The 21,798-nt window shown below is 52.3% G+C and overlaps 1 protein-coding gene across 1 annotated transcript in view; it reads left to right on the plus strand.

The window, feature by feature from the left end:
* The first annotated feature begins 1,872 nt into the window (after window positions 1-1,872).
* The window catches only part of LSS (lanosterol synthase), a 32,330-nt gene continuing 12,404 nt past the window's right edge, over window positions 1,873-21,798 (plus strand). The window contains exons 1-17 of the mRNA XM_061167398.1: window positions 1,873-1,993; window positions 2,438-2,606; window positions 3,298-3,436; window positions 5,444-5,552; window positions 6,254-6,375; window positions 7,117-7,213; window positions 8,477-8,612; window positions 8,867-8,975; window positions 9,599-9,717; window positions 10,789-10,886; window positions 11,145-11,172; window positions 12,717-12,773; window positions 13,378-13,449; window positions 13,728-13,778; window positions 14,262-14,411; window positions 14,715-14,811; window positions 15,557-15,662. Of these exons, the coding sequence (XP_061023381.1) occupies window positions 1,980-1,993; window positions 2,438-2,606; window positions 3,298-3,436; window positions 5,444-5,552; window positions 6,254-6,375; window positions 7,117-7,213; window positions 8,477-8,612; window positions 8,867-8,975; window positions 9,599-9,717; window positions 10,789-10,886; window positions 11,145-11,172; window positions 12,717-12,773; window positions 13,378-13,449; window positions 13,728-13,778; window positions 14,262-14,411; window positions 14,715-14,811; window positions 15,557-15,662 (1,673 nt within the window). The 5' untranslated portion in view covers window positions 1,873-1,979. The remainder of the gene's footprint in view (window positions 1,994-2,437; window positions 2,607-3,297; window positions 3,437-5,443; window positions 5,553-6,253; window positions 6,376-7,116; window positions 7,214-8,476; window positions 8,613-8,866; window positions 8,976-9,598; window positions 9,718-10,788; window positions 10,887-11,144; window positions 11,173-12,716; window positions 12,774-13,377; window positions 13,450-13,727; window positions 13,779-14,261; window positions 14,412-14,714; window positions 14,812-15,556; window positions 15,663-21,798) is intronic.

A 21,798-nucleotide genomic window follows, 5' to 3' on the forward strand; every position in this document is an offset into this window, starting at 1 on the left:
GTGAATTTGGGGGAACAGAACAGAATTTCAGGCTCTCCTGGTACACTTTCTGGGATCAATAGGCTGACAGGCATCTTTTCATAGGCACTTGGCTCCATGGTGCTTTGTGGGGCAGCTCTGTGAAGGGTACAGTTGCCCCCCTGGGCCAGAGGCTGAGAGGTACATGTGTATGATTTAGAGGTGGAAGTAGCTGGCCATCTTGTCAATCGAAGCCATGTCTTCCAAACTATAGTTTTTTCTCTGTGGCAAGGCTGGTAATTTGATATCAATTCCTCTTATTGCTATGTCTTCTTCATTGGTTTCTGAACTGGGATAGGAAGAGGCAAGTGTCCTTTACTGACTGTCTAATATCCTAAACGGGATCAGTCCTGGGTGTTCATTGGAAGGACTGATGCTGAAGCTGAAACTCCAATACTTTGGCCACCTCATGCAAAGAGTTGACTCATTGGAAAAGACCCTGATGCTGGGAGGGATTGGGGGCAGGAGGAGAAGGGGACAACAGAGGATGAGATGGCTGGATGGCATCACTGACCCAATGGACATGAGTTTGAGTAAACTCTGGGAGTTGGTGATGGACAGGGAGGCCTGGTGTGCTGCGATTCATGGGGTCGCAAAGATTCGGACACGACTGAGCGACTGAACTGAACTGAATAGCCTGATATTCCATTAGGGGAAATGTACATGTGTTTTCTTTTGCAAGTCCCCCCCTGCCCTTCTCCTCTGACTTGCTGAGATTCATGGCATGGGGATAGGACTCAAGGGATGGATACAGAAAAACTCACCTGACTGGAGAAGCTGTGACATGATGGCCAGAGCTTCTGTAGGGAATAAGAAATGGTGGGGCTGTCCATGAGTTCCTGAAGAGTCACGTTTGGGACCTCAATGTCTGCACAATTTCCTCCAACTCCATGGAGCCCCTGGCTCCTGCTGCATACCTTGAGACCACTTTACCGCCACCCATCCCATTCCCAGTCCTTTTGGCATGTTCTCCATTTTTCTCTCCCTTCCTTTTACAGTCCAGGCCTTCCACATTTACTTACACTGGAACTCCAAAACTGTTAGGCTCCCCCCTGAGTGACCCAAGCTCTTTCAATGTGGCTTCCTCCCTGGGCAAATAAGTGCTTGGCACCTGTACCTTGAAAGCCCCACAGCAAAGCATCCTGAAAGATGCACCACCCCTTGTGGGCAGCACCAGCCTGTCATCTGTCCCTTCCTGTCGTCTCCTTCTCATGTTCGTTTCTCTCTCCTGTTGTCTCCCCTCTCCTGCTATCTCCCCTCTCCTGTCGTCTCCCCTCTCATGTCCTTTTCCCCTCCTGTCAGTCTCTCTGGTGTCATCTCCCTTCAAGCGTCATCTCCCCTCCTGTCAGCCGCCCTACCATCAATCTCTCTCCTGTCAGTTCCTCTGAGGAGAGCAGCTCTCCAGCAACCTTTCTCCCTCGGAAGCCTCCCCCGCCCCCCCGCGGGACCTCGCGGCCACGTGTCCCTTCACTCACTCACAACCTCGTGCCCTTCCTCAAAGGCACTCGCCGCTCTCCAAATCCCCTGCTTTCTGGTCTCGGGTGGGACCCCCCTCAAGGGTCAGTCTTAGGAGCCCCTTGGTGGCCTCGTCCTGGCGCCTTGCTCCACAAGTAGCTCCGAGGCTGACAGAATCTGGCTGCAGGCGTGACAGGCAGCCGCGTCCCTCCGGGACTCGCCTGTCCGCCAAGCCCCGCCCACCGACGCATCCCCGCCCATTCACTTCCTCGCCCCGCCCCCAGATCCACCTCTGTCCCTGTACTTCGGCTCCGCCCCCACTGCGCCGAGGTTCGCGCTCCACCACTGAGGTATCCAGGCATGCCCCAGGCCCACCCTCCCTGTGCTCTGATTGGCTGCGTGGGCATCTGGCCACCGCGCACGCCAGTCGGCCCAGGCGAAAGACTTCGCCGGCTAGTCCAGGTACTGGGCGCAGGTTGCCGAGAATCAGGATCGCGGCAGCGGTCATGACGGAGGGCACGTGAGTCCCCGCGTTCCTCGAGAAGGGAGAGCGTGGTCGGGGGCCCCGAGGAGGGGGTCTTATCGGGTAGAGGGCTTCCAGCGAGGCTGCTGCACCGTCCGGTCCAGCCCGCCGTCTGTGGAGATCTGCGGCACCAGCCTTGGGGGGCGGTGAGGGGCAAGCTTTCTTTCGGCGGCGTCGCCCGAGGGCCTTCTGGGGCCGGGCCGGGGTGAGCCGGGTGGAGCCGGGGGTCGGGGTGGGGGCGAGGCCGTGGGCGGAGATCCGGTGGCAGGTGTCTCCTCTCCCGGAGAAATAATGGCGCGATGTGTAGGTGCAGAAGCGCCTCTGGAGGGTTTTTATTTTACAACAGTCTGCTGGTAGGTTGTTGGGGTGAAATAGTGAGTTCGTTGGGCCTCTGGCCTCTGACTGGGTCAGAGCAGGTCACTTGAGCATGATCTTTTCTAGGTGTCTGCGTCGAAGAGGGGGACCCTATAAGACAGAGCCGGCCACAGACCTCACTCGCTGGCGACTCAGCAATAAGGTTGGGAGGCAGACATGGACCTACTTTCAAGAAGAAGAAGATCCTGGCCGAGAGCAGTCTGGCCTGGAAGCTCACCTCTTGGGACTGGATACAGTAAGTGTTGATTCTGCTAGTCCCATGCAGCGTCTGGGACACCACCAGAAACTTGAGTCCCTCCCTTCTTAGTAAGGAGCACCAGGAACCAGCAGGGAGCTTTAAACAGCTAGATGTAAAGGGTATTCTTTTCTTTCTTAAAAAGAAGGGATGTGTAATGTGTACTTGTGTCGCATGTCACCAAATCTGGTTCCTACAGGAGTTAACTGGGTAAACACAGAACATGAAGCCCCTTTGCTTCAATCCCTTTATCACTAAGCTGTGTGTAAAAAACAGCTCTAACTTTGTTTTTATTCAGAAAAAGAAGTTTTTGATCCAGCGAATTTCACGAGAAATCCAATTAGAGTATGACATATAAATGAGGTCTCCCTGTCACTGTGCCATCCCGTGGCCCCTGCTCGAGAGAGGCCTGTAGAGCACTGTGGGCATCAGTGCCCTACCCCACACTCTTGGGCACCTGGTTTATTTAAGATGTCTTGGAGAAGTTGTGAATAAATTTGAAAATATGTGACTGGAACACAGAACCGTGAGGGAGATTGGCAATACCATCATCAGAATTTTAGGCTTTGAAACAGCTGTAACTTTCAAAGCAATTCAGGTTTGTTACTTTGGCTTCGTGTCTAAATGCCGAGGGCTCCTCTCGCCTAGCTGCAGACCCCTCAGCTCTCATCTGTTTTTTTCTTCTTTGCAGAAGAGTTTCTTTAAGGACTTGCCGAAAGCGCACACAGCCCTCAAGGGGGCTCTGAATGGGGTGACATTTTACGCTGCACTGCAGACTGAGGATGGGCATTGGGCGGGTGATTACGGTGGCCCGCTCTTCCTCCTGCCAGGTAGGAAGGTGATGTTGTGGCTTGTGGGTAAGGCATCCTTGATATCCTGGCTTGATTCTGGTTCAGGCCTTCGTTGAACATTTATGGTGTGAGTGAATGAACAGGTGAAAAACCAGGAGCTTACATAGAAAAGGTCTGGGGAAGGTTGCCTTGTGCCTGAGTTGTCCTGGTGTTGTTGCTGGGGGATGGGAGCGAAGGCTCAGCTAGTGAGTGTTCTGAAAAAGGAAGCAAGGGTACTTTGGGACTTACCTTCAAGCAGGGAGGCTCTGGAGTCCCAGTGCAGGGCAGGGGCATCCCTGGAGGGCCTGGCCTGTGGAAAGGTACAGAGGTGGGCAGGGTGGTGGGTGGGGATCTTTAAGTCCTGTGTAGGCAGTTCTTGCACATGTGAACTCACTGGAAGGCTTGGCCAAGAGAGCTTAGCTGGGAGCTGTAGATGGAGGTTGGTGAGCTGTAGGAGAACTGCAGTTGCATCTCCCGGGTACTCAACTGGTTTGGCTAGATCAGACTGTTGCATCCTGGGAACATTTCTCTAAAACAATATGAGAAATTCCTTTTATGAATTTCTAAGAGTCCATCAGGCTCCTGTCTCTGCTTTGACTCCAAGCCCTGCTGTCTCCTGGACTGTTCAGCTTTGTATTTCTGTCTAGGGACCCATGGGCCTGCCCTTGAGGGCAAGTCATTGGGCTTTCTTCCTTTGGTCCCACCTGGAGCCTGTTGAGACTTTTCCCAGGGGTCTTTGTAGGGAGGCAGTGGACCGCACTGGCTTGCTGTGACCCTGGGCAAGGTGGCAGGACTGCACCATGCCTTGGCTGACTCATCTGTGACATGGGGACGATGGGAACTGGGTTTGGTTATGTGTGCATAGCACCAGGCACTCAGTAGGTGACAGGTCATGGGGATGCTGCCTTGGTTTGTGCTTGCTGCTGCAGCTCTGGGCTCGGCCTGCTGCCCCCCTCTCCCCACCCCCACCCCACCCCCGGCCCTCTGCAGGCTGTAGGGTGGGGCTTTTCTCTCTCCCTCTGGACTCTGGACAGGCCATTTTTCGCAGGTTAACACTGGCCTGTTTGGGGTGCTGTCTCAGGGTTCTTCCATGGCTGGCTGAAATTTGACTGGTCTTTTTCTGCTTTAGTTTGGAGAACCCTCCTGGAGGCCATGACTCTGTGTGGCCAGTGTTGCACTGAGCATCACCGTGGTGATCACTGACTCTGGGGTTAGACCTCCTGGGCTTCAGCCCCAGCCCCACCACTTAGGGGCTGTGCCTCAGTTTCCTTGACTGTAAAATGGGGAAGCCACAGGCATTGCTTCCTGCTTGTGTGTTTCACTGTCTTGAGAGCATCATACCTGTTACAAAAGGAGATGGACTTTTTCCTATGAACTTCTGTGGTATCTGTGTGGCTGTGTCTGCTGGGGCTTCTCATGCCTCTGGCCAGAGTCAGGGATCCATTCCACAACATGTTGTTGCTGGGGCCTGCCTGAGACCCCATGTGCTCAGTGCCATGGGCATGTGGCTGATGAGGTCGAGGCCAAGGGTAGATTGGAGGGGGAGGAGGTGGAGAGCCTTTGAACACCATGCTCAGGAGGGTCAGGCTGGGAACAGAAGGTTCTTTGTGGGTATTATTTATTGTTGTCCATCTCTCAAAGTGACATGTGCAATTAAAACATTTAACAAAACAGGAATATGTAAATATAAGCAAGTAAACATTACCCCATCCAGGGATGATCCATTTGGGGTTTCTTTCCCAGCTGGCATGTCAGTAGCATGGGACCCTGGAGTGCCTGATAGGTTCTGCATGCCCCACGCAGTGTGTGTCATGTATGCTGTTGCCACTGCTCCTGGGGCCCCAGTTCTGAAGTCCTTGATGGGGTGGGGAGGAATAGCCTTCCCAGGCTTGTTTGCACAAGAACAGGCCGAGCAGAGAGCTCCCTGTTGTGTGGGGTTCCCAGGGTCTCAGACCTGGGCTTAGAAGTGCTGAGTTCCTGCCAAGGAATATCTGTTCTGCCCCACAGGCCTCCTGATCACGTGCCATGTGGCACACATCCCTCTGCCAGCCGGATACCGAGAAGAAATTACACGGTACCTGCGGTCTGTGCAGCTCCCCGACGGCGGCTGGGGCCTGTGAGTCTGCCTGATCCTGGGTCATGGCATGTGTGTGTGTGTGCATGTGCACATGTGTTCTTATGTGAGAGATGCACCTGTTGGTGGGGAGTTACTGTAGCTGTGGGCCGGCAGTGGGTGGCGAGAGAGCCTGGCAGGAGGGAGATGGGCTGGAGGCTCCATGCAGGCCGGTCCAGGTTTCCCTGGTGCTTCTTATCCTGCAACTGGGGCATGGGCCCTTCCTGGGCTTGCTGACTTCATACCGGCAGCCTTCATTACAGAATCCTGGGAGGACAGCTCAGCTCTGCTCACCTCCTGGACGGAGTCGTGGGCGTCTCCAGCTTGGGATCCCAACCCTCTGGCTTGTGGGCCCTGGGGCAGACAGGGTCTCACCAGCGCCCTTTCCCTCCTGGCTAACTGCCTCTGGAGTGTACTCTGTGGGCCTCAGTGATGTAGAGTCTTAGCTGAGTCACTGCCACACGACACTGGTCCTGTCGATTCGGTGTGAGAAGTGGACAGAGGAGGCGGGCAGGCCTGGGGAGCAGTTTGGAACTGCTCAGTTGTCACAGACCTGCAGGAGCTCTTACCAGAGTATGGCTGTCCTGGATGTTTCTTGTGTAGTTATGTCATTCTTGATTTGCTGAAGCAACGTAATGAAAGCATTGCTTAATTTCTTAAGTCATGGAAGACATCATTTTCTCATCCGCCTCCTTCTGCCGTAGGCACATTGAGGACAAGTCCACGGTATTTGGAACTGCGCTCAACTATGTGTCTTTGAGAATTCTGGGTGTGGGGCCTGACGATCCTGACCTGGTGCGAGCCAGGAACCTTCTTCACAAGAAAGGTACCCCCTGCCCAGAACATGCTGTGCAGTAAAGAGGTTGTGTTACCTCAGTGTAAGAAGGGCTCGCAAATGGGAACTATTATAGACAGATGCAAGGAAGGCATCAAAGCAGGAGTAGGAGGAAACTGTCTACCCTTGCCCGTAAAATTTCAGAGCACAAATTAAGGTTGTCGTGTTTCACAATTCTGTTTTACAAGTCGGCATGGACTCACGAAGGACACACTGGTGCATTGCTTGCGGGAGTGTGCCTTCCCAGAGGGCAACCGGGCCGCACATGCGGGGTGGAGCTGGTGGAGTTCTGCTCGCCCCCCGCCTGCTCTACTGTGAGCCTGGCGGAACTCCTAGTGGTGGCTGCTCTCCCCTCACCCTGGGAGGCCCTTCAGCTCCTGCCACTCAGAGATCATCCACTGCTGCTCTGGCCCACCTGCCCACCCCTCACGCTGTTCGTGCTTCCAGCTTTGTGCTCACACACCGGAGGACCTTCCAGTTGGCACCCTGAAGCCTCTTCCTGGTTCAGGGCTCCGCCTGCACTGCTTTGTCTTCCTAGGGGCAGGGGAGACACGCTTGTTCTGGGGAAGCTGTCTGTTCCAGCCAATGGTCATGGTGTGGGTGGTCCGAGAGCTCTAGAACCTGCTTGGCATGAGGAGAGGACCCTCAGCAGCCTGTTGGCTGAGGGGCTCTGTTCCTGAGGGTCTCCTCTTCAGCCAGAGGCCAGTGACGGGGTCTGTGCTCTCCCTCCAGGTGGTGCCGTGTTCATCCCCTCCTGGGGGAAGTTTTGGTTGGCTGTCCTGAATGTGTACAGCTGGGAAGGCCTCAATACACTGTTTCCAGAAATGTGGTATGTGCCCCCTACAGTTAGTTTGGTGGCCGGGTCACCAGTGTCTCAGCAAGTGGAGTGACACTGCCTGGGTCACTTGCTGCCTGTTAGTCAGATATGGGATGATCCGTTCAGTGGTGTGGGATGGTGTTAGGCTCCTGGCAGAACCCGTGCTTGGCTGACAGAGGAGAGAAGGGGGTTCCCAGTTGGGTGGGAGGGAGGGAGGTGCAGTGGGGTTGGGTCCTCAGCAGGTGGGTGGGTCCTGCCTGACTGCTTACAGAGCCACTGGGGTAGGGAATGAAGCGCTGGCTTTGCTGCACAGGTGGCTGTTAACTGTGTTGTTATAGACACTCTGAGCATCTGTCGAAACAGAGAACGAAGGGGCCGGCCATGCAGCCCTTCCCAGCCAGGGTTGGGGTGTGCATGCTGTCTTACCGCCCGCCTTCTAGTTGTTGGCCAGTGCATGTTAAAGTTAATCCCAGACATCCTGTTTCCCCTGTGAACACTTCAGTGTGTATATCTGAAAGATGAGAATTTTCCTTTCAACAGAACCATAATGCTATTTAAAAACTCAGCAAAATCAACACTCATTCCGTATTGTGTGAGGCCTATTAGCTGCTGATTTAAGCATTTTGTGAATATCTCATGAAAGCTGTGGATGTGTCCAGAACACATCTGTATATATACAAGCACCTCGGTATCACCCCCCCAGGAGGTGAGGTCCCTGGGGCGGGGAGCTGTCAGAGACCCCCTGCATATGTGGTCTGAGGCTGAAAGGGGAGGGTGGAGGAGACTGCCCAGGTGCTCAGCCACCTGGGGGGCTGCAGAGCTGTGCCCACATCAGGCTGGGTGTCTGGGCAAAGCACAGCAGGGCCAGTGGTCAGAGTTGGTCAGACTTGAGGAGACATGGCAGTCCTGAAGGTTTTTAGGTAAGAACTTTTAATTTTGAAATAGTTTTCAATCCCCAGAAAAGCTGCAAAGATAGTCCAGAGCGTCTCTGTAGCCCCTCACTCAGCATCTCAGTGGTTAAGGGTTTCTGTTTCTGTGACATGTTGGTCACAGCCGGGAACTCACAGGCTCCCTGACCCATTAGGGGCCGCGTGTCCTGGCGTTAGGAGGTACTGGTGAACCAGGAGGGGTTGTTGGCTACTGCAGACTCTGCCCCTCAGGAGCTCCGCCGTGAAGCGCTGAGGGCTGTGCCCACTTGGCTGGAGACAGCCCTGCCTCGGGTGTCCACAGGTTGTAACAGTTAGGGGGGTGCCCACTAACATACTCTGCCCCCAGGCTGTTTCCTGACTGGATGCCCGCACATCCCTCCACTATCTGGTGCCACTGTCGGCAGGTGTACCTGCCCATGGCCTACTGCTACAGCACCCGGCTGAGTGCCGAGGAGGGCCCGCTGGTCCAGAGCCTCCGCCAGGTGAGGCTGACCGCGCATGCTGTCCCAGAGTGTAGCCCCGCCCCGTGTCCCTGAATGACTGCCCGGGGGCCGCGGGGTGGGGGTGGGCGGGTGGCTATGCTGTTCGATTGGTCCAGTGAGCCTCGAAGCGCCCTGGGATGGACTTGGGGAGGCTGTGCTCATCAGGGTCTGCCTGGGGGCGGAGCGGGGATGGGGGCAGGGGGCCCGGGGCCCAGGGCCCAGCAGGTCTGGGCTGAGGTGCCGCACGCCCGCAGGAGCTCTACGTGGAGGACTACAGCTGCATCGACTGGGCCGCGCACAGGAACAGCGTGGCCCCGGACGATCTGTACACGCCGCACAGCTGGCTGCTCCACCTCGTGTACGGTGGGTATCCCCCTGGCACCCCCTCCCCGGGCTGGCTGGGCCCCTGGAGTCGGGGGACACCTGAAGTGATAGGAAGGGACACTGCCCCTCAGAGGGTCTCCTTCTGCCCTTCTCACCATCCTGTGTTGGGGTCCTGTGGGGACGACGGGGGCCGACCTTGCACAGCTCATGTCCATCAGACCTGCCTGGGACTCGGGCTCCTGGACAGAGAATTCGGAGCCTAAGGCCTTGAGGGGCCGGGGTGTCTCCTCTGTGGAACAGAAGGGGTGGTCCCCAGAGGCCCGTCCAGGCCCGGCTCCCGTGGATCCTTCTGGCCGCTCAGAGCCGGGCGCCTCCTCGTGGTGCTGTGTGAGCAAGCGGCCTGTTCTCCTTCGCTCCTCCGTCCCCCGCCCCTTCTCGTACCCCCACCCCCACCCCCCACCCGCACACTTGTCTGCTCCCCGCTCCCCGCCCGTCTGCTCGTCCCCCCTCGCAGGTCCCTTCACTCACTGCAGGATGCTGGGGTGGGGCGTGGGGGGCATAGCACAGCCGCCCAGGCAGGTGGGTGGGGGCGGAGGCTGCGGGCTGTGATGGAGCTCCTCCCATGTCTGCTGCCGTTGACGACCCCCTACCACACCCCGCAGCTGTCCTCAACTTGTACGAGCGCCACCACAGCACCAGCCTGCGGCAGCGGGCCACCCAGAAGCTGCATGAGCACATTGCGGCCGACGACCGCTTCACCAAGTGCATCAGCATCGGCCCGGTCAGTGCGCTCGCCCGGGCGTCTGGGCCTGGGTCTGTGGAGCTGGGGGTGGGGGCTCCCCCAGGTGAGGTCCCTCCTTGGGATGTGGCCTCCAATCCCCCAGGACCCTTGGCCTGGCCCACACTGCCCCCTACCTGGTGTGCCTGGAACGCTGCTCCGTTTCCCCCCTTCCCCACCCCCAATGACCTACTGCTGGCCTTTCTTCTTCTCCTTTGGAGGGCTGGGTGCTTGTTTCCATTCCTGACTCCTGATGAGCCTGCTGGCTCGAGGCTCTCACTTCATTGAGCCTCTGGGCTCCTGATCTAGCTTTGCCTCTCGTGTGTGCCCAGGCGGCCATCACAGGGTCAGTCAATGGCCTGCAGCCTTAGGGCGACGGGTCCAGGAGGCAGAGTTGTGTGAACCAGGGGGCAGGCTGTGACCTGCATGCTAGGTAAGCCCATGGGTCCACCGTGTAAGCCACATCCCTGACCCTGCTGGCAGGTGTTTGCTGGGCCACATGGTACCTGGGGCCGTAAACCACTGCTGCCCCAGTGAACAGCCAAGTGTTTCCCTTTCAACACTGGGGGATTCTGTGTGGGCTCTTAGCACTGCATAAACAAGTTCAACCTCGATTTGTGATCTCTCGGGGTAGAAGGGTTGGGCCTCTAGAACTTCTGCTTTGAGCAACAGGCCCTGGCTCACTGGTCTCACTTCCAAGTCTCTCCCACGCCCTACAGACAGCTCTGCCCTCGGTCCCGAGTTATCTCGAACAGCTCAGGACACCCCACACCCCAGGCGCCCATGCAGGGTCCCCGCCTGTCTGTCACCTCGTGGCAGTCCTGCTCGCTCGCTGGCTGGCTTGTGCCCCCTCTGTGGGTCACCCTGTCTTTTCCCTGCTGCAGTGCCCCCACCCTGCCTTGGCCCCTCGCTGCAGCCTGGTTTTTTGATCTCGGGGCCTGGAAGCAGAGAGTGCTTGGGAAAGTGGTCAGAGCAGTGGCCTGGCCTGGAACAAGGCTGTGCTGGGGCCGCAGCCCTCAAGCCCAGGAACCCGGTGGGTGTGGAGCAGGGCCCTGACCAGGCTGTCTCCTGCAGATCTCGAAAACCATCAACATGCTCGTGCGCTGGTATGCAGATGGGCCGGCCTCTGCTGTCTTCCAGGAGCACGTGTCCAGGATTCCTGATTATCTCTGGTGAGTGTGCGGGAGGCAAAGCCAAGAGGCGAGTGCTGGCCTGTCTGGGGGAGGGTGGGCACAGCCTATGTGTCCCTCAGTCTGCGTTCCAGGGTGGCCTCTTCTCCCCGTGGACCCTCCGCATGCTGGGTTTGGGGGAGCCGTCCTTGTGTGTCCCATGCTGCTTGGGTGGGTTACTCTCCGGATGTGGACTCTGGGCCCCTGACGTCTGGCACTGCTTGTGCCCCCTGACCCAGATCATTCTCTCCCTCCCTGTAGGCTGGGCCTCGACGGCATGAAGATGCAGGTGAGGGCAGTGGGGCTGAAGCTGTGTCCTTGCCACCATCCCCGCCTTGGGTTTGTTCACAGCCCCAGTCTCTCCTCCCTGCATGGCCTGTTGGCTTGAGGTCCTATGTCTGAGGGGTGCTGCTGGGCCCTCCTGGGCAGGTGCCATCTGGCAGGAATGTTGACGGGCCCTGGGGTGGTGGGAGAACCGAGGGCTGGCAGCCACCTTGTGGGAGTGGTCTGTAAACTGAGGTCACTCAGCCGCAGCTTAGAGGGGACAAAGGCCATGGGGGGTTCTTTGACTGCTGCTGGACGCTGATCTTGCAGCTCGCACATGGGATCTGGCTGGCAGGGTCAGGACAGTCAGAGGAGAACCCCTGCCCTCCCCTGCCTCCTGGAGCTGAGCCCCTCTTCAGGGTCCTGAGACATGCTCCCTGTGGGCAGGCTTTTTGTGCTCTTTGCTGGTTTCTGGTGTCTGGATGCTGTAGATGATGTTCCCCCCACTCGTGTCCTATGCATGGCCCTGGGGGTGGGGCTGCGGGTCACTGGGCGGCCTGGGTTGACCCGGTCCTGTCCCGGCAGCAGGGGCCCCAGAGGCAGCCAGCCAGGAGCTCTTGGGCTTTGGTCTGCTGTCCCTCAGTGTGGAACAGGGTGCCCCCAGCAATGTCCTTGGGTCACACTAACTGCTGGACCCTTTGAGATGGGTGCACGTGAGCCTGGCCCTGCCCAGCACAGACCACCTGCCCAGGTGCCCTTGCTAAGTGTGCTCAAGCCTCTCTTCCAGCTGCCTGGCCCTTCTTCCAGCATTCGAGCCCCTCTTCTAGTTGCCTGGGCCCCACACGGCCAGTCTTATGTGAAGTATCCCAAAAAAACCCTCGAAGTTGAGGAGGGTGGTGAGCCTCCAGCCCTGGAGCTTCTGGTTCTGATGGAATTGCCATACTGTCCCCTAGATCTCATGGCAGCCTGTGGTGGGGTTGTGCTGTGGGTTCGCTGGTATCACGATTTGACCCAGGAGGCTGGTCCTTAATGTCACCTTCGTCCTACACTCTCCCGGTGTCCTTCTCTCCTGGGCCATTTGTCCCTAGGGTGTCCACCTTCTGCCTGCTCTGTGCCCTGATCTGATCAGGGCTTGATCAGATCAGGTTTTTGTGGCCTGGGATTGTCTTGGTCATGTGCTTTCTTCCCACACATTGTCTGGCAAGGCCATGATGTCTGGGGCCCCTGAGGGCCACCAGTCTGGGCTCTGTGCCACTGGGTGGGCAGTGGAGGCCATGGCATCCAAATCCTGGAAGTGCCCTGAGGAAGCCCTGCCCTGGCTGATGTTCTGATGAAGGCAGATGGGGCTGCCTGACCCATGTCTGCCTGCCGGACCACTCACTCAGCCCCCTTGGGTATCAGAGTGCAGAGCCCAGAGCCTGGGGTCAGGGGTCAACTGGGATCCCACCTCTTCAGGTGGGATCTGGTAGAGGCCCCTGCACCCTCTTTGGCCCTCTAGGCGCCTGTGGGATCCAGGAAGTTGGGGTGGCATGCAGGAGAGGCATCTGTAACGTTATCCTTTCTCCGTAGGGCACCAATGGCTCACAGATCTGGGACACCGCGTTCGCCATCCAGGCTTTGCTGGAGGTATGTGGCCCTGTCCCTCGTTCTCCAGCTGCCCTTGCTGTGTGTCCACCCCTGCATCCAGCGGACATGGCGCCTGCTGGCCCTGACCCTGCCCTCAGCTGGGCTCTGAGGCTCTTGCCTGGCAACTCTGGGTGGGGGGGGAGGGTGATGCTTGAAGGCTCCAGGAGCAGGGAGCCTTGGGGGCAGTTCCTGAGGTGATGAGGTGGTGGGGTCCTTGGGAAGGGGCAGTGGGCTCCAGGCCCTCTCTGAGAGTGCTCAAACGGCTCATTATGGATATGTCTGAGTACATGCTGGAGAGAAATAGGAGCTGGTGGGAATGAGGTTGGCAGGATTGGGAGCCCCAGGAAGAGGTGTGGGCCATGTGGCAGCCTGCCTTAGACAGGCAGGGACCCTGTGTAGTGGGCTGGGGCCAGGTGCGGTGGGGAAGCCTGCTTCATTGCTCCACCACGTCCTGCTGACTTGGTGGCAGAACCCGAGCCCACCAAGACTTGGGGGTATTTGCCCCTGGCTCCAAGGGTGACTGGGTGTCACCAGTAGCATCCAGGGACCAGCCACCATGCAGACATACGCTGCCGAGCATCTCAGCCCCTTTTCTCTTTTCCAGGCAGATGCACAACACAGGCCGGAGTTTTGGTCCTGCCTGCAGAAGGCGCATGAGTATCTCCGGATCTCACAGGTAAGGCCAAGCCCAGCGCGTGCCTCCCACAGATGGGGCTCCCCTACTCCCCTCTGCCATCTCCTGCTCAGGGTGTGCCCGATTGTGGATGGGGGGAGTGGGCCAGGGGGTGCTGCCTTGGGGGGTTCCCTCTGGTGCTGGTGACGGAGAGGGCGGCAGCCCTGGGTCTCAGCACCTCCCACTGTGCCAGTCCCTCCTGCCCCTGTCTGCGTGTGTCTGGTACGGTAGTGATGTATTCCCCCCCTGCTTTCCCTCTGTGCTCCTCGGATGCTGCCCAGGTGCCAGACAATTTCCCTGACTACCAGAAGTACTACCGCCAGATGACCAAGGTACCATGCCCCACACCACTGGCCCTGTTTAGCTGGACCTTGTCTGTGAGGAGGAGTCTCTCCCAGCCTTCTGGGGCTTCCTGCTCTGACAGACGCACAGGGTGGGGTTCCATCGGTGCACCCATGATATTCCTGACCCTGGAGTCGTTCACAAACCCAATCGCTGAGCTGCAGGGGTTTCACTGCACCACATCACACACATGTGTACTTAGCAGCACGTGCAGATGTTAAACAAGCTGTCAGACGTGAATGGGAGGGAGGAGGGCAGGGCTGGATGGGTCGTTCCTGCAGTGTGCGGGGTGTCAACACGGCCACAGCCACCTTCTCACAGCAGCTGCTTGTGCCCTTCCTGGAAGCTGGGAGCCTGTCTGCATGTGCGTGGCCTGGGGCTGTGGCTGTACCTCCCCATGATGGTCAGGCATCAGCCCTGCGAGGGCGGGGAAGGTGCCGTGGCCTCCACCCTTACAGCCCCGCACTTTACAGGGCGGCTTCAGCTTCAGCACGCTGGACTGTGGCTGGATCGTGGCCGACTGCACGGCTGAGGCCTTGAAGTCCATCCTCCTCCTGCAGGAAAAGTGTCCCTTTGTTACCAATCATGTCCCACGAGAGCGGCTTTTCGACGCTGTCGCTGTGGTGAGGCTGCTGGGTGTGGGACTCCCATCTCTGAGGGTACCGGGCATGCAGAGTCTTGGCCACCCAACCACAGACCCTCTTTAACATATCCAGGTCTTGTCCAGGTTTTACGTGGAGATGGTTCATTTGGTGGTGCGTATGTGATTTATAAGTGATAAGCGTGTGTGTGCTGGGAAGGGATCCCAGGTGGTCCCAGGGTGCCTGGTTGACAAAGTGCCCACTGTTCTGGGCACCCAAGGTCTGGGCTGCTCCTCAGCTCCTTGCCTTGTGCGGCTTCTCAGGACCTTCTCTCACTGGTTTTAGTTGCTGAGCATGAGAAACCCCGACGGAGGGTTTGCCACCTATGAGACCAAGCGTGGGGGACACCTTCTGGAGCTTCTGAACCCCTCCGAGGTCTTCGGTGAGTAGTTGACCTGTCACGTGGCCATGGACTCAGGGGCCCCTGAGTGTCCAAGGTGTGACCTTCTGCCAGCGCTTGGAGGTCTTTTCTTGCTTGGGGTGGGGGGCAGTGCACAGTACCCACCAACCGCTGGTGGGGGAGGTGGATGTGGGCAGATGCTCTGAGGAGCCCCCAAGCACCAGACTGTCTGGGCTGCTCACCTTCCAAGGGTGTGGTGACCCTGGTGGTAGATAGAAAAGCTGCAGTCTGCCTCTCAGAGGTGGGTGGGACTCACTGGGGCTCTCGGGTCTCAGCCTGGGCCACTCCTGGCTCTGTGTTCCATGAGGGCTGGCCTGTCTCCTGAGTGCCACTTGTGGAGCCCTCGAAGGGAGGTGATGGTGGGACCGCTCACCCGTGTCCTCCCAGGTGTGGTCCATGTGCACCCTGTACCCTCCTCTGGGTCTCCATTTGTTGGGCTCCTGTAACTGGCAGGTGTGCTCCCAGACAGGCCTTTTTAGGGTGGGTGCAGCTCCACTGTGCATCCTGCTCTTTCACCCTTGCACCAGCCTGGCTGTCCTACAGCACAGACGGGCCTCCAGGTCACCAGTGCTGGTGCTACCCTCCCACTTGGTGGCCACGTCCCCAGGCTGGTCACTGGGGATGTTTCCTCCCTTCCTCTGCAGGACGGTCAGGCCCCATGTGTTATGGCGCTCTCCTGCGTCATGGTTTGGCCGGAATTGCCTCAGTCTTCCCTTCCCTTTTCCAGGGGACATCATGATTGACTACACGTATGTGGAGTGCACCTCAGCAGTGATGCAGGCACTGAAGACTTTCCACAAGCAGTTCCCAGACCACAGGGCCGGGGAGATCAGGTAAGGGATGCTTGGCCATGCAGCATAGGTGCCATTAACTTGGGGCCAAGAACTCAGACAACTTTGATGTCATTGACAGCAAGCCATTTGCTCACTTGGGTGCTAGGGCGGGGGGCCCATCTCAGAAAGGGGGCTCTGGAATGAAACTCATTTAAAAATGGAAGAAGTTCAGATGCTTCTGGATCCAGTTGTATGCCCTGAAGTATAGCAAATATGTGTACTGGGGGTCAGAGTAGCACAGTTACACCAGAAAAACTATTCTTTGCATCTTCTTAATGATGTTTAAAGAAGACACATAGACGTGTACTAGGAGATAGCACGGGTTCAATTCCAGCCACTGCAAATGTCACTATAATGTGGGTCAGATGAATTTTTTGGTTTCCCAGGGCATTTGAAACTTATGTTTATGCTATATTGTAATCTTTTAAGTGTTCAATAGCATTATGTCTAAGAAAATAATGTACATATCTTATTTAAAAACATTTCATTGCTAAAAAATATTAACCATCATGTTAGCCTTCAGTGAGTCGAATTGTTTTTGTAATAGTACCATCAAAGATTACTGATTATAGATCACCAAAACTGATATAATAATAATGAGAAAGTTTGAAATATTGTGAGAATTACCAAAATGTGACAGAGACATGAAGTGAGCAAATACTGTTGGAGAATGGCACTGATAGACTTGTTTGACGCAAGGTTGCCATGAACCTTCAGTTTGTAAAAAAAACATAGTATCTGCAAAGTTCATAAAGCAAAGCACAATAAATTGAGGAATGCTCCACCTGTACTCAAATAATAGAGTTTTTACATACACCTTTCCTGGTAAAGTTTGGCACATGTTAGAGAAGCACACAAACCCTGCATGTAGCCCTTGGGTGAATAATGAAGTCTTCACCCACACACCCATGTGATCACATCAGGCAAACACGTTACCAGAAGCTCCCCTCCTGGTTCTCCTTCCCACTGTGATCCCAGGTGGAATCCCACGTCTGTCGCTGCTGTCAAATACAGATCCCATACTTTGTTTATGCATGTGCTGTCATGGATCTTTTAGGGCCTCTCAGTGGGTTATGATGAACCATCCTGCTGTGAACCCTCTTAGACTTGTCTTTTGGAGCATAGAGGTTCCCATTTCTTGAGGATGTGGATGTGGACTTGCTGTGTTACGGGGCTTCTATGCAATTTTTGCAGATTTTCCTTCATCCTTGTATGATTCTATTGTTTCATGATTCTTGGTCATTATGTGCTTTCCCTTTTATAGATTGTTGGACTTGGTAAGTATTTTGTTCAAGATTTTGTCAAAGGTTTTTATTTTGTTAAATAGCTAAAGAGAAACCAATGAATCATTGAAGCAGTAATTAGTAACGATTTATCATGTACACATCAAAAAGACAGTTTGCAAACCAAGAGTGCTCAAACCAAAACTCTGAATGAGAGTTGGGAATATATTGTTATAAAGCAGCTTATATTGTGAGAAAACAAAATGTTTATTCTTCACAATGATTGGTTTACAGTATTAAAATTTTCAGTGCTTACTTTGTATCAAGTTTGAGAAGCAGTTTTCTTTATGATTTCCAGAGGTGTAAACAAGAAATGACCCAGGTCAAGTTAGTTCTGCAAAGTAAGCAAAATTAGCCTTTGTATGACTAAGCTGGTTTTGTCTCCTTGGGGAATTTTCCAGGCTGCACTCAGTTTTTTTGGTCACTGTCTTGGCTGGCTGAGAGGATCACCAGCCAGTGTCACATTATTCTTTGTCTCTACCACTGCTGTCTCTTCTCATTAGTTGAATCGATGGGAGGGCCATGTAGTCATGATGTTCATCATTCATGTGGTTATTGCAGATTTCATCCAGTTGTCTCATTCTGATGGATAGCATTTGGCATGTGAGTGGCTGCATGTGAGTGAGACATTTAAAACCATTGAGAGTTTAATGTGATGACTATAAAAAGAACAACAGTCAAGATTGAAAAATTTCCCAGAGCCAAAATTTAATCAATGAAGTAAATCAAATGGTTTATCATCGGATTCAGGTATTAGCTTTCTGACTCAGTCTTCAAAAACTTTAAACGTTGTTTATGTAGACACATATAGTGTGTCAGCAACTGCATGTCCTCAGCGTTCCTCAGTAGGAAAGACACATAGGGGGCTTTACTTCAGGAGGCAGTATTGCACATGTGCTTCCCCCAAATCAGCCTTTATATGATCTGAGCCATCAGGTAATTCAGTGAGAGGCATTTCTATGGAAACAAAAGAAAACAATGAGTAATAGTTAAAGCAAATTATAATCTCAGTTTCTGAGTTTGGGGAGCAGCCAGTTGAGACAATTTCTAGGTGTTGGGTTCAAAGCATTGTCAGAGGATGTGAGGACAGGCGTGGCAATCAGATAAGATATTCCTGGTTCTCAGTGTGAGTCTCTGGTGATCTTTCTGAGTGGCCACATAGCAACAGGCGTGAAGACTGTCTTTGCATGAGCTGTTGAAGTTTGTATCAAGTTGTCCAGCTTTTGCTTGCAAGGTTTGGGAAAAGGGCAGCATTCGTTTTGTAGTGAACTCAGAAGATGGAAGAAAATTGGAAGTGTTAGTTTCAAGAGTTCTATTTACATACAGGAAGAAATCAGAATTCAGGATTCAGTACTTCAAAGACAATTAATGATACTAGCATCTAATGTACATCATCAGTTCAGTTCAGTCACTCAGTCCTGTCCGACTCCTTGCGACCCCATGGACTGCAGCACGCCAGACCTCCCTGTCCATCACCAACTCCTGGAGTTTACCCAAACTCATGTCTATTAAGTCGGTGGATGCCATCCAACCATTTCATCCTCTGTCATCCCCTTCTCCTTCTGCCTTCAATCTTTCTCAGCATCAGGGTCTTTTCCAATGAGTCAGTTCTTCGCATCAGCTTCAACATCAGTCTTTCTGATGAACACCTAGGACTGATCTCCTTTAGGATGGACTGGTTGAATCTCCTTGCAGTCCAAGGGACTCTCAAAAGTCTTCTCCAACACCATAGTTCAAAAGCATCAATTCTTTGGTGCTCAGCTTTCTTTATAGTCCAACTCTCACATCCATACATGACCACTGGTAAAACCATAGCCTTGACTAGACGGACCTTTGTTGACAAAGTCATGTCTCTGCTTTTTAATATGCTGTCTAAGTTGGTCATAGCTTTTCTTCCAAGGAGCAAGCGTCTTTTAATTTTATGGCTGCAGTTACCATCTACAGTGGTTTTGGAGCCCCCCAAAATAAAGTCTGCCCTCTTTCCACTGTTTCCCCATCTATTTGCCATGAAGTGATGGGACCGGATGCCATGATCTTAGTTTTCTGAATGTTGAGCTTTAAGCCAACATTTTCACTCTCCTCTTTCACTTTCATCAAGAAGCTCTTTAGTTCTTCACTTTCTACCATAAGGGTGGTGTCATCTGCATATCTGAGGTTATTGATATTTCTTCTGGCAATCTTGATTCCAGCTTGTGTTTCATCTAGCCCAGCGTTTCTCATGATGTACTCTGCATATAAGTTAAATAAGCAGGGTGACAATATACAGCCTTGACATAGTCTTTCCCAATTTGGAACCAGTCTGTTGTTCCCATGTCCAGTTCTAACTGTTGTTCCTGACCTGCATACAGATTTCTCAAGAGGCAGGTCAGGTGGTCTGGTATTCCCATCTAATGTACATAATGGTGTATTATTGAAGAATAGTTTTTCTATCCATAGTAACCTCTGTTTCTGTCAAAGATACCCAAGTCCACTTTCAATAAACTTGTCCTGATTAGTTATGTAAGTGTAGCTGGAATAGTGACTGACCATGTAAGCTTTTAAAATCTGTTTTGCTGAAGCTTTTCATAAGGAATCTCAGATTAGACCTTCAGCATCTCTCTAGGCTAAGAGGACAAGCCAAGGAATTGTCCAGTTATGGCCTGTTACTGGAACAGATTTGTATTGAACTTTCACAAATATGTATTGTTATGAAAAATTAGAGTGTTTAATAGGAGTTTCAGAATTCGATCTGGGGGGACCAGATTGGGAGAAAAAGATAACTGTTTACCAAATTGCTGTAAGTTAAAGATAGCTTAAAAGAGAAGAAAAGGGGTTCTTTAAATTTAGAAAATGAAATGATAAAGAATGAGCAATGTTTTAAATGAAGTTATAAAAATTATAATTAAAAATATAAAATCATAAAATCACAATTATAATATATTTTATAATTATAATAAATTATTTATTATAATAAATTATAATATTATAATTATGTTATAAAAATTATAATTACCTTCATCAGTTCATTTAGTCTCCAGTGATTAATGCTTGCTGTTCTTGATCTTTTGTTATCAGTTTTATGAATTCACCAGTTTTCCATCAGAGTTATAGAAATTTTTACCCAATTCAGTGTTTTGATCCTAAACTTATCAGAAACCTTCATTCTAGAGGACTTGTCAGAGTCTTCCATGAATCTCTTTGAAGATGAAGCACTTTTGCACGAATATTTTTGCAAAAGCTGCAAAGTAAAACAAATAATAACTTTTAAAATAATAACTGTAAATGATAATTGGTATTATGACTGATGACATTATATCAAGGCATACCAGATTTTTGGGAATTTCATGATTTCTGATTGTTGTTTAGTTGCTAACTCACGTACGACTCTTTTGTGACCTCATTGACCATAGCCTGCCAGGGTCCTCTGTCCATGGGATTTCCCAGCCAAGAATACTGGAGTGGGTTGCCTTTTCCTTCTCCAGGGGATTTTCCCAACTCAGGGATTGAACCTGTGTCTCCTGCATTGCAGGTGGATTCTTACTGCTGAACCACCAAGAAAGCCTGTGTTTTTTGGAATATTTATATTAACAATTTCCATATAAATATTTCCTTAAAAAAGTTCAGCCTCACTTCTTATTTAACAATATTTCCCATGAAATTTAACACATAATGAAAGTTAGATAGTTGTAAAAAAACATTTCTTTCTTTTAGTAGAGAAGACTCAGTTTTCTGAAGTAATCAAAGACCTGATAAAGACAAATCATAGAATTTTAGTTTCTTAGGCATATTATATTAAAGGTAAACAAAAATCTTTCTTATTAAGATCAGACCAACAATCTAAGAAAAATATCCTTTTAACAAAGAAAAACAAATTCTAATTTTGTACCAGTGTGATTTTGATATTAAAATTCTTCCTTTTAAAAAAACTAGCATAAAATCCATTCTAATCTTAGTTGACTGAACATAAAATTCCTCTCTTAAGATTCCTTTTCTATAAACCTACAGCTTTTTACATCCATTCAGGTTTTGTTCTTTTTCCTTTTTTATTCTGGAACAATCATTTTACCTTAGAACAAAATAACTTTCTTTTTTCCTTCAACGAAAATGCATATTTATTTATCCCTCATGCTTTCTACTGAAAACATACATCTGACTTCTCCTATATAGTCCACTTTTTTCATCCGTATTATTTCTTGTAGTTTTGTAAACAAAGGAACACGCTTAGCTCTTTTGCAAATCAGTTTTGGCAAGGGAACTTGCTATAGGCAGTTTGCATTTTCTTTGAAAAGCCTCTTTTTTAAATGCTGTAGTTTCAACTTTATTAGTTCAAATGTCATTTTCTCAATTTCAAAAACGTATAAAGCTTATCTAGAAAGGATGCAAGGCAGTCATCACTCTGGAGTGTGTGTGTGCTCAGTTCTTAGTCGTGTCCGACTTTACCACCCCATGGGTAGCCTGCCAGGCCCCTCTGTCCATGGGTCTTTCCAGATGAGAATACTGGAGCGGCAACACCATTTCCTCCTCCAAGGGATCTTCCCGACCCATGGGACAAGCCCACGTGTCTTGCGTCTCCTGCATTGGCAGGCGGATTCTTTACCACTTCACCACCTGGGAAGCCAGTTGTCACTCTTAGAGGATAGCATAATTGCCTGTGAACTACAGGCAAATGATTGTGAACTCTTTCTACATAATACAGTTAAAATAAACCATATGCTTTTTGGAAGTTACATTATGAGATTCCCTTGTGTCTACAGGTTCATCCCGGTGTTCTCTGCTAGAGTGGGAAGGACCGAACAGGCAGGGATGCAGGATCCCCATGTAGCTGCTGAAGGGGGTTGCTCTCTGAGTTGAGTAGGCAGAATAAAGATTTGAAA

Source organism: Dama dama, chromosome 19 (assembly GCF_033118175.1).
Source record: "Dama dama isolate Ldn47 chromosome 19, ASM3311817v1, whole genome shotgun sequence".
Taxonomy (NCBI): domain Eukaryota; kingdom Metazoa; phylum Chordata; class Mammalia; order Artiodactyla; family Cervidae; genus Dama; species Dama dama.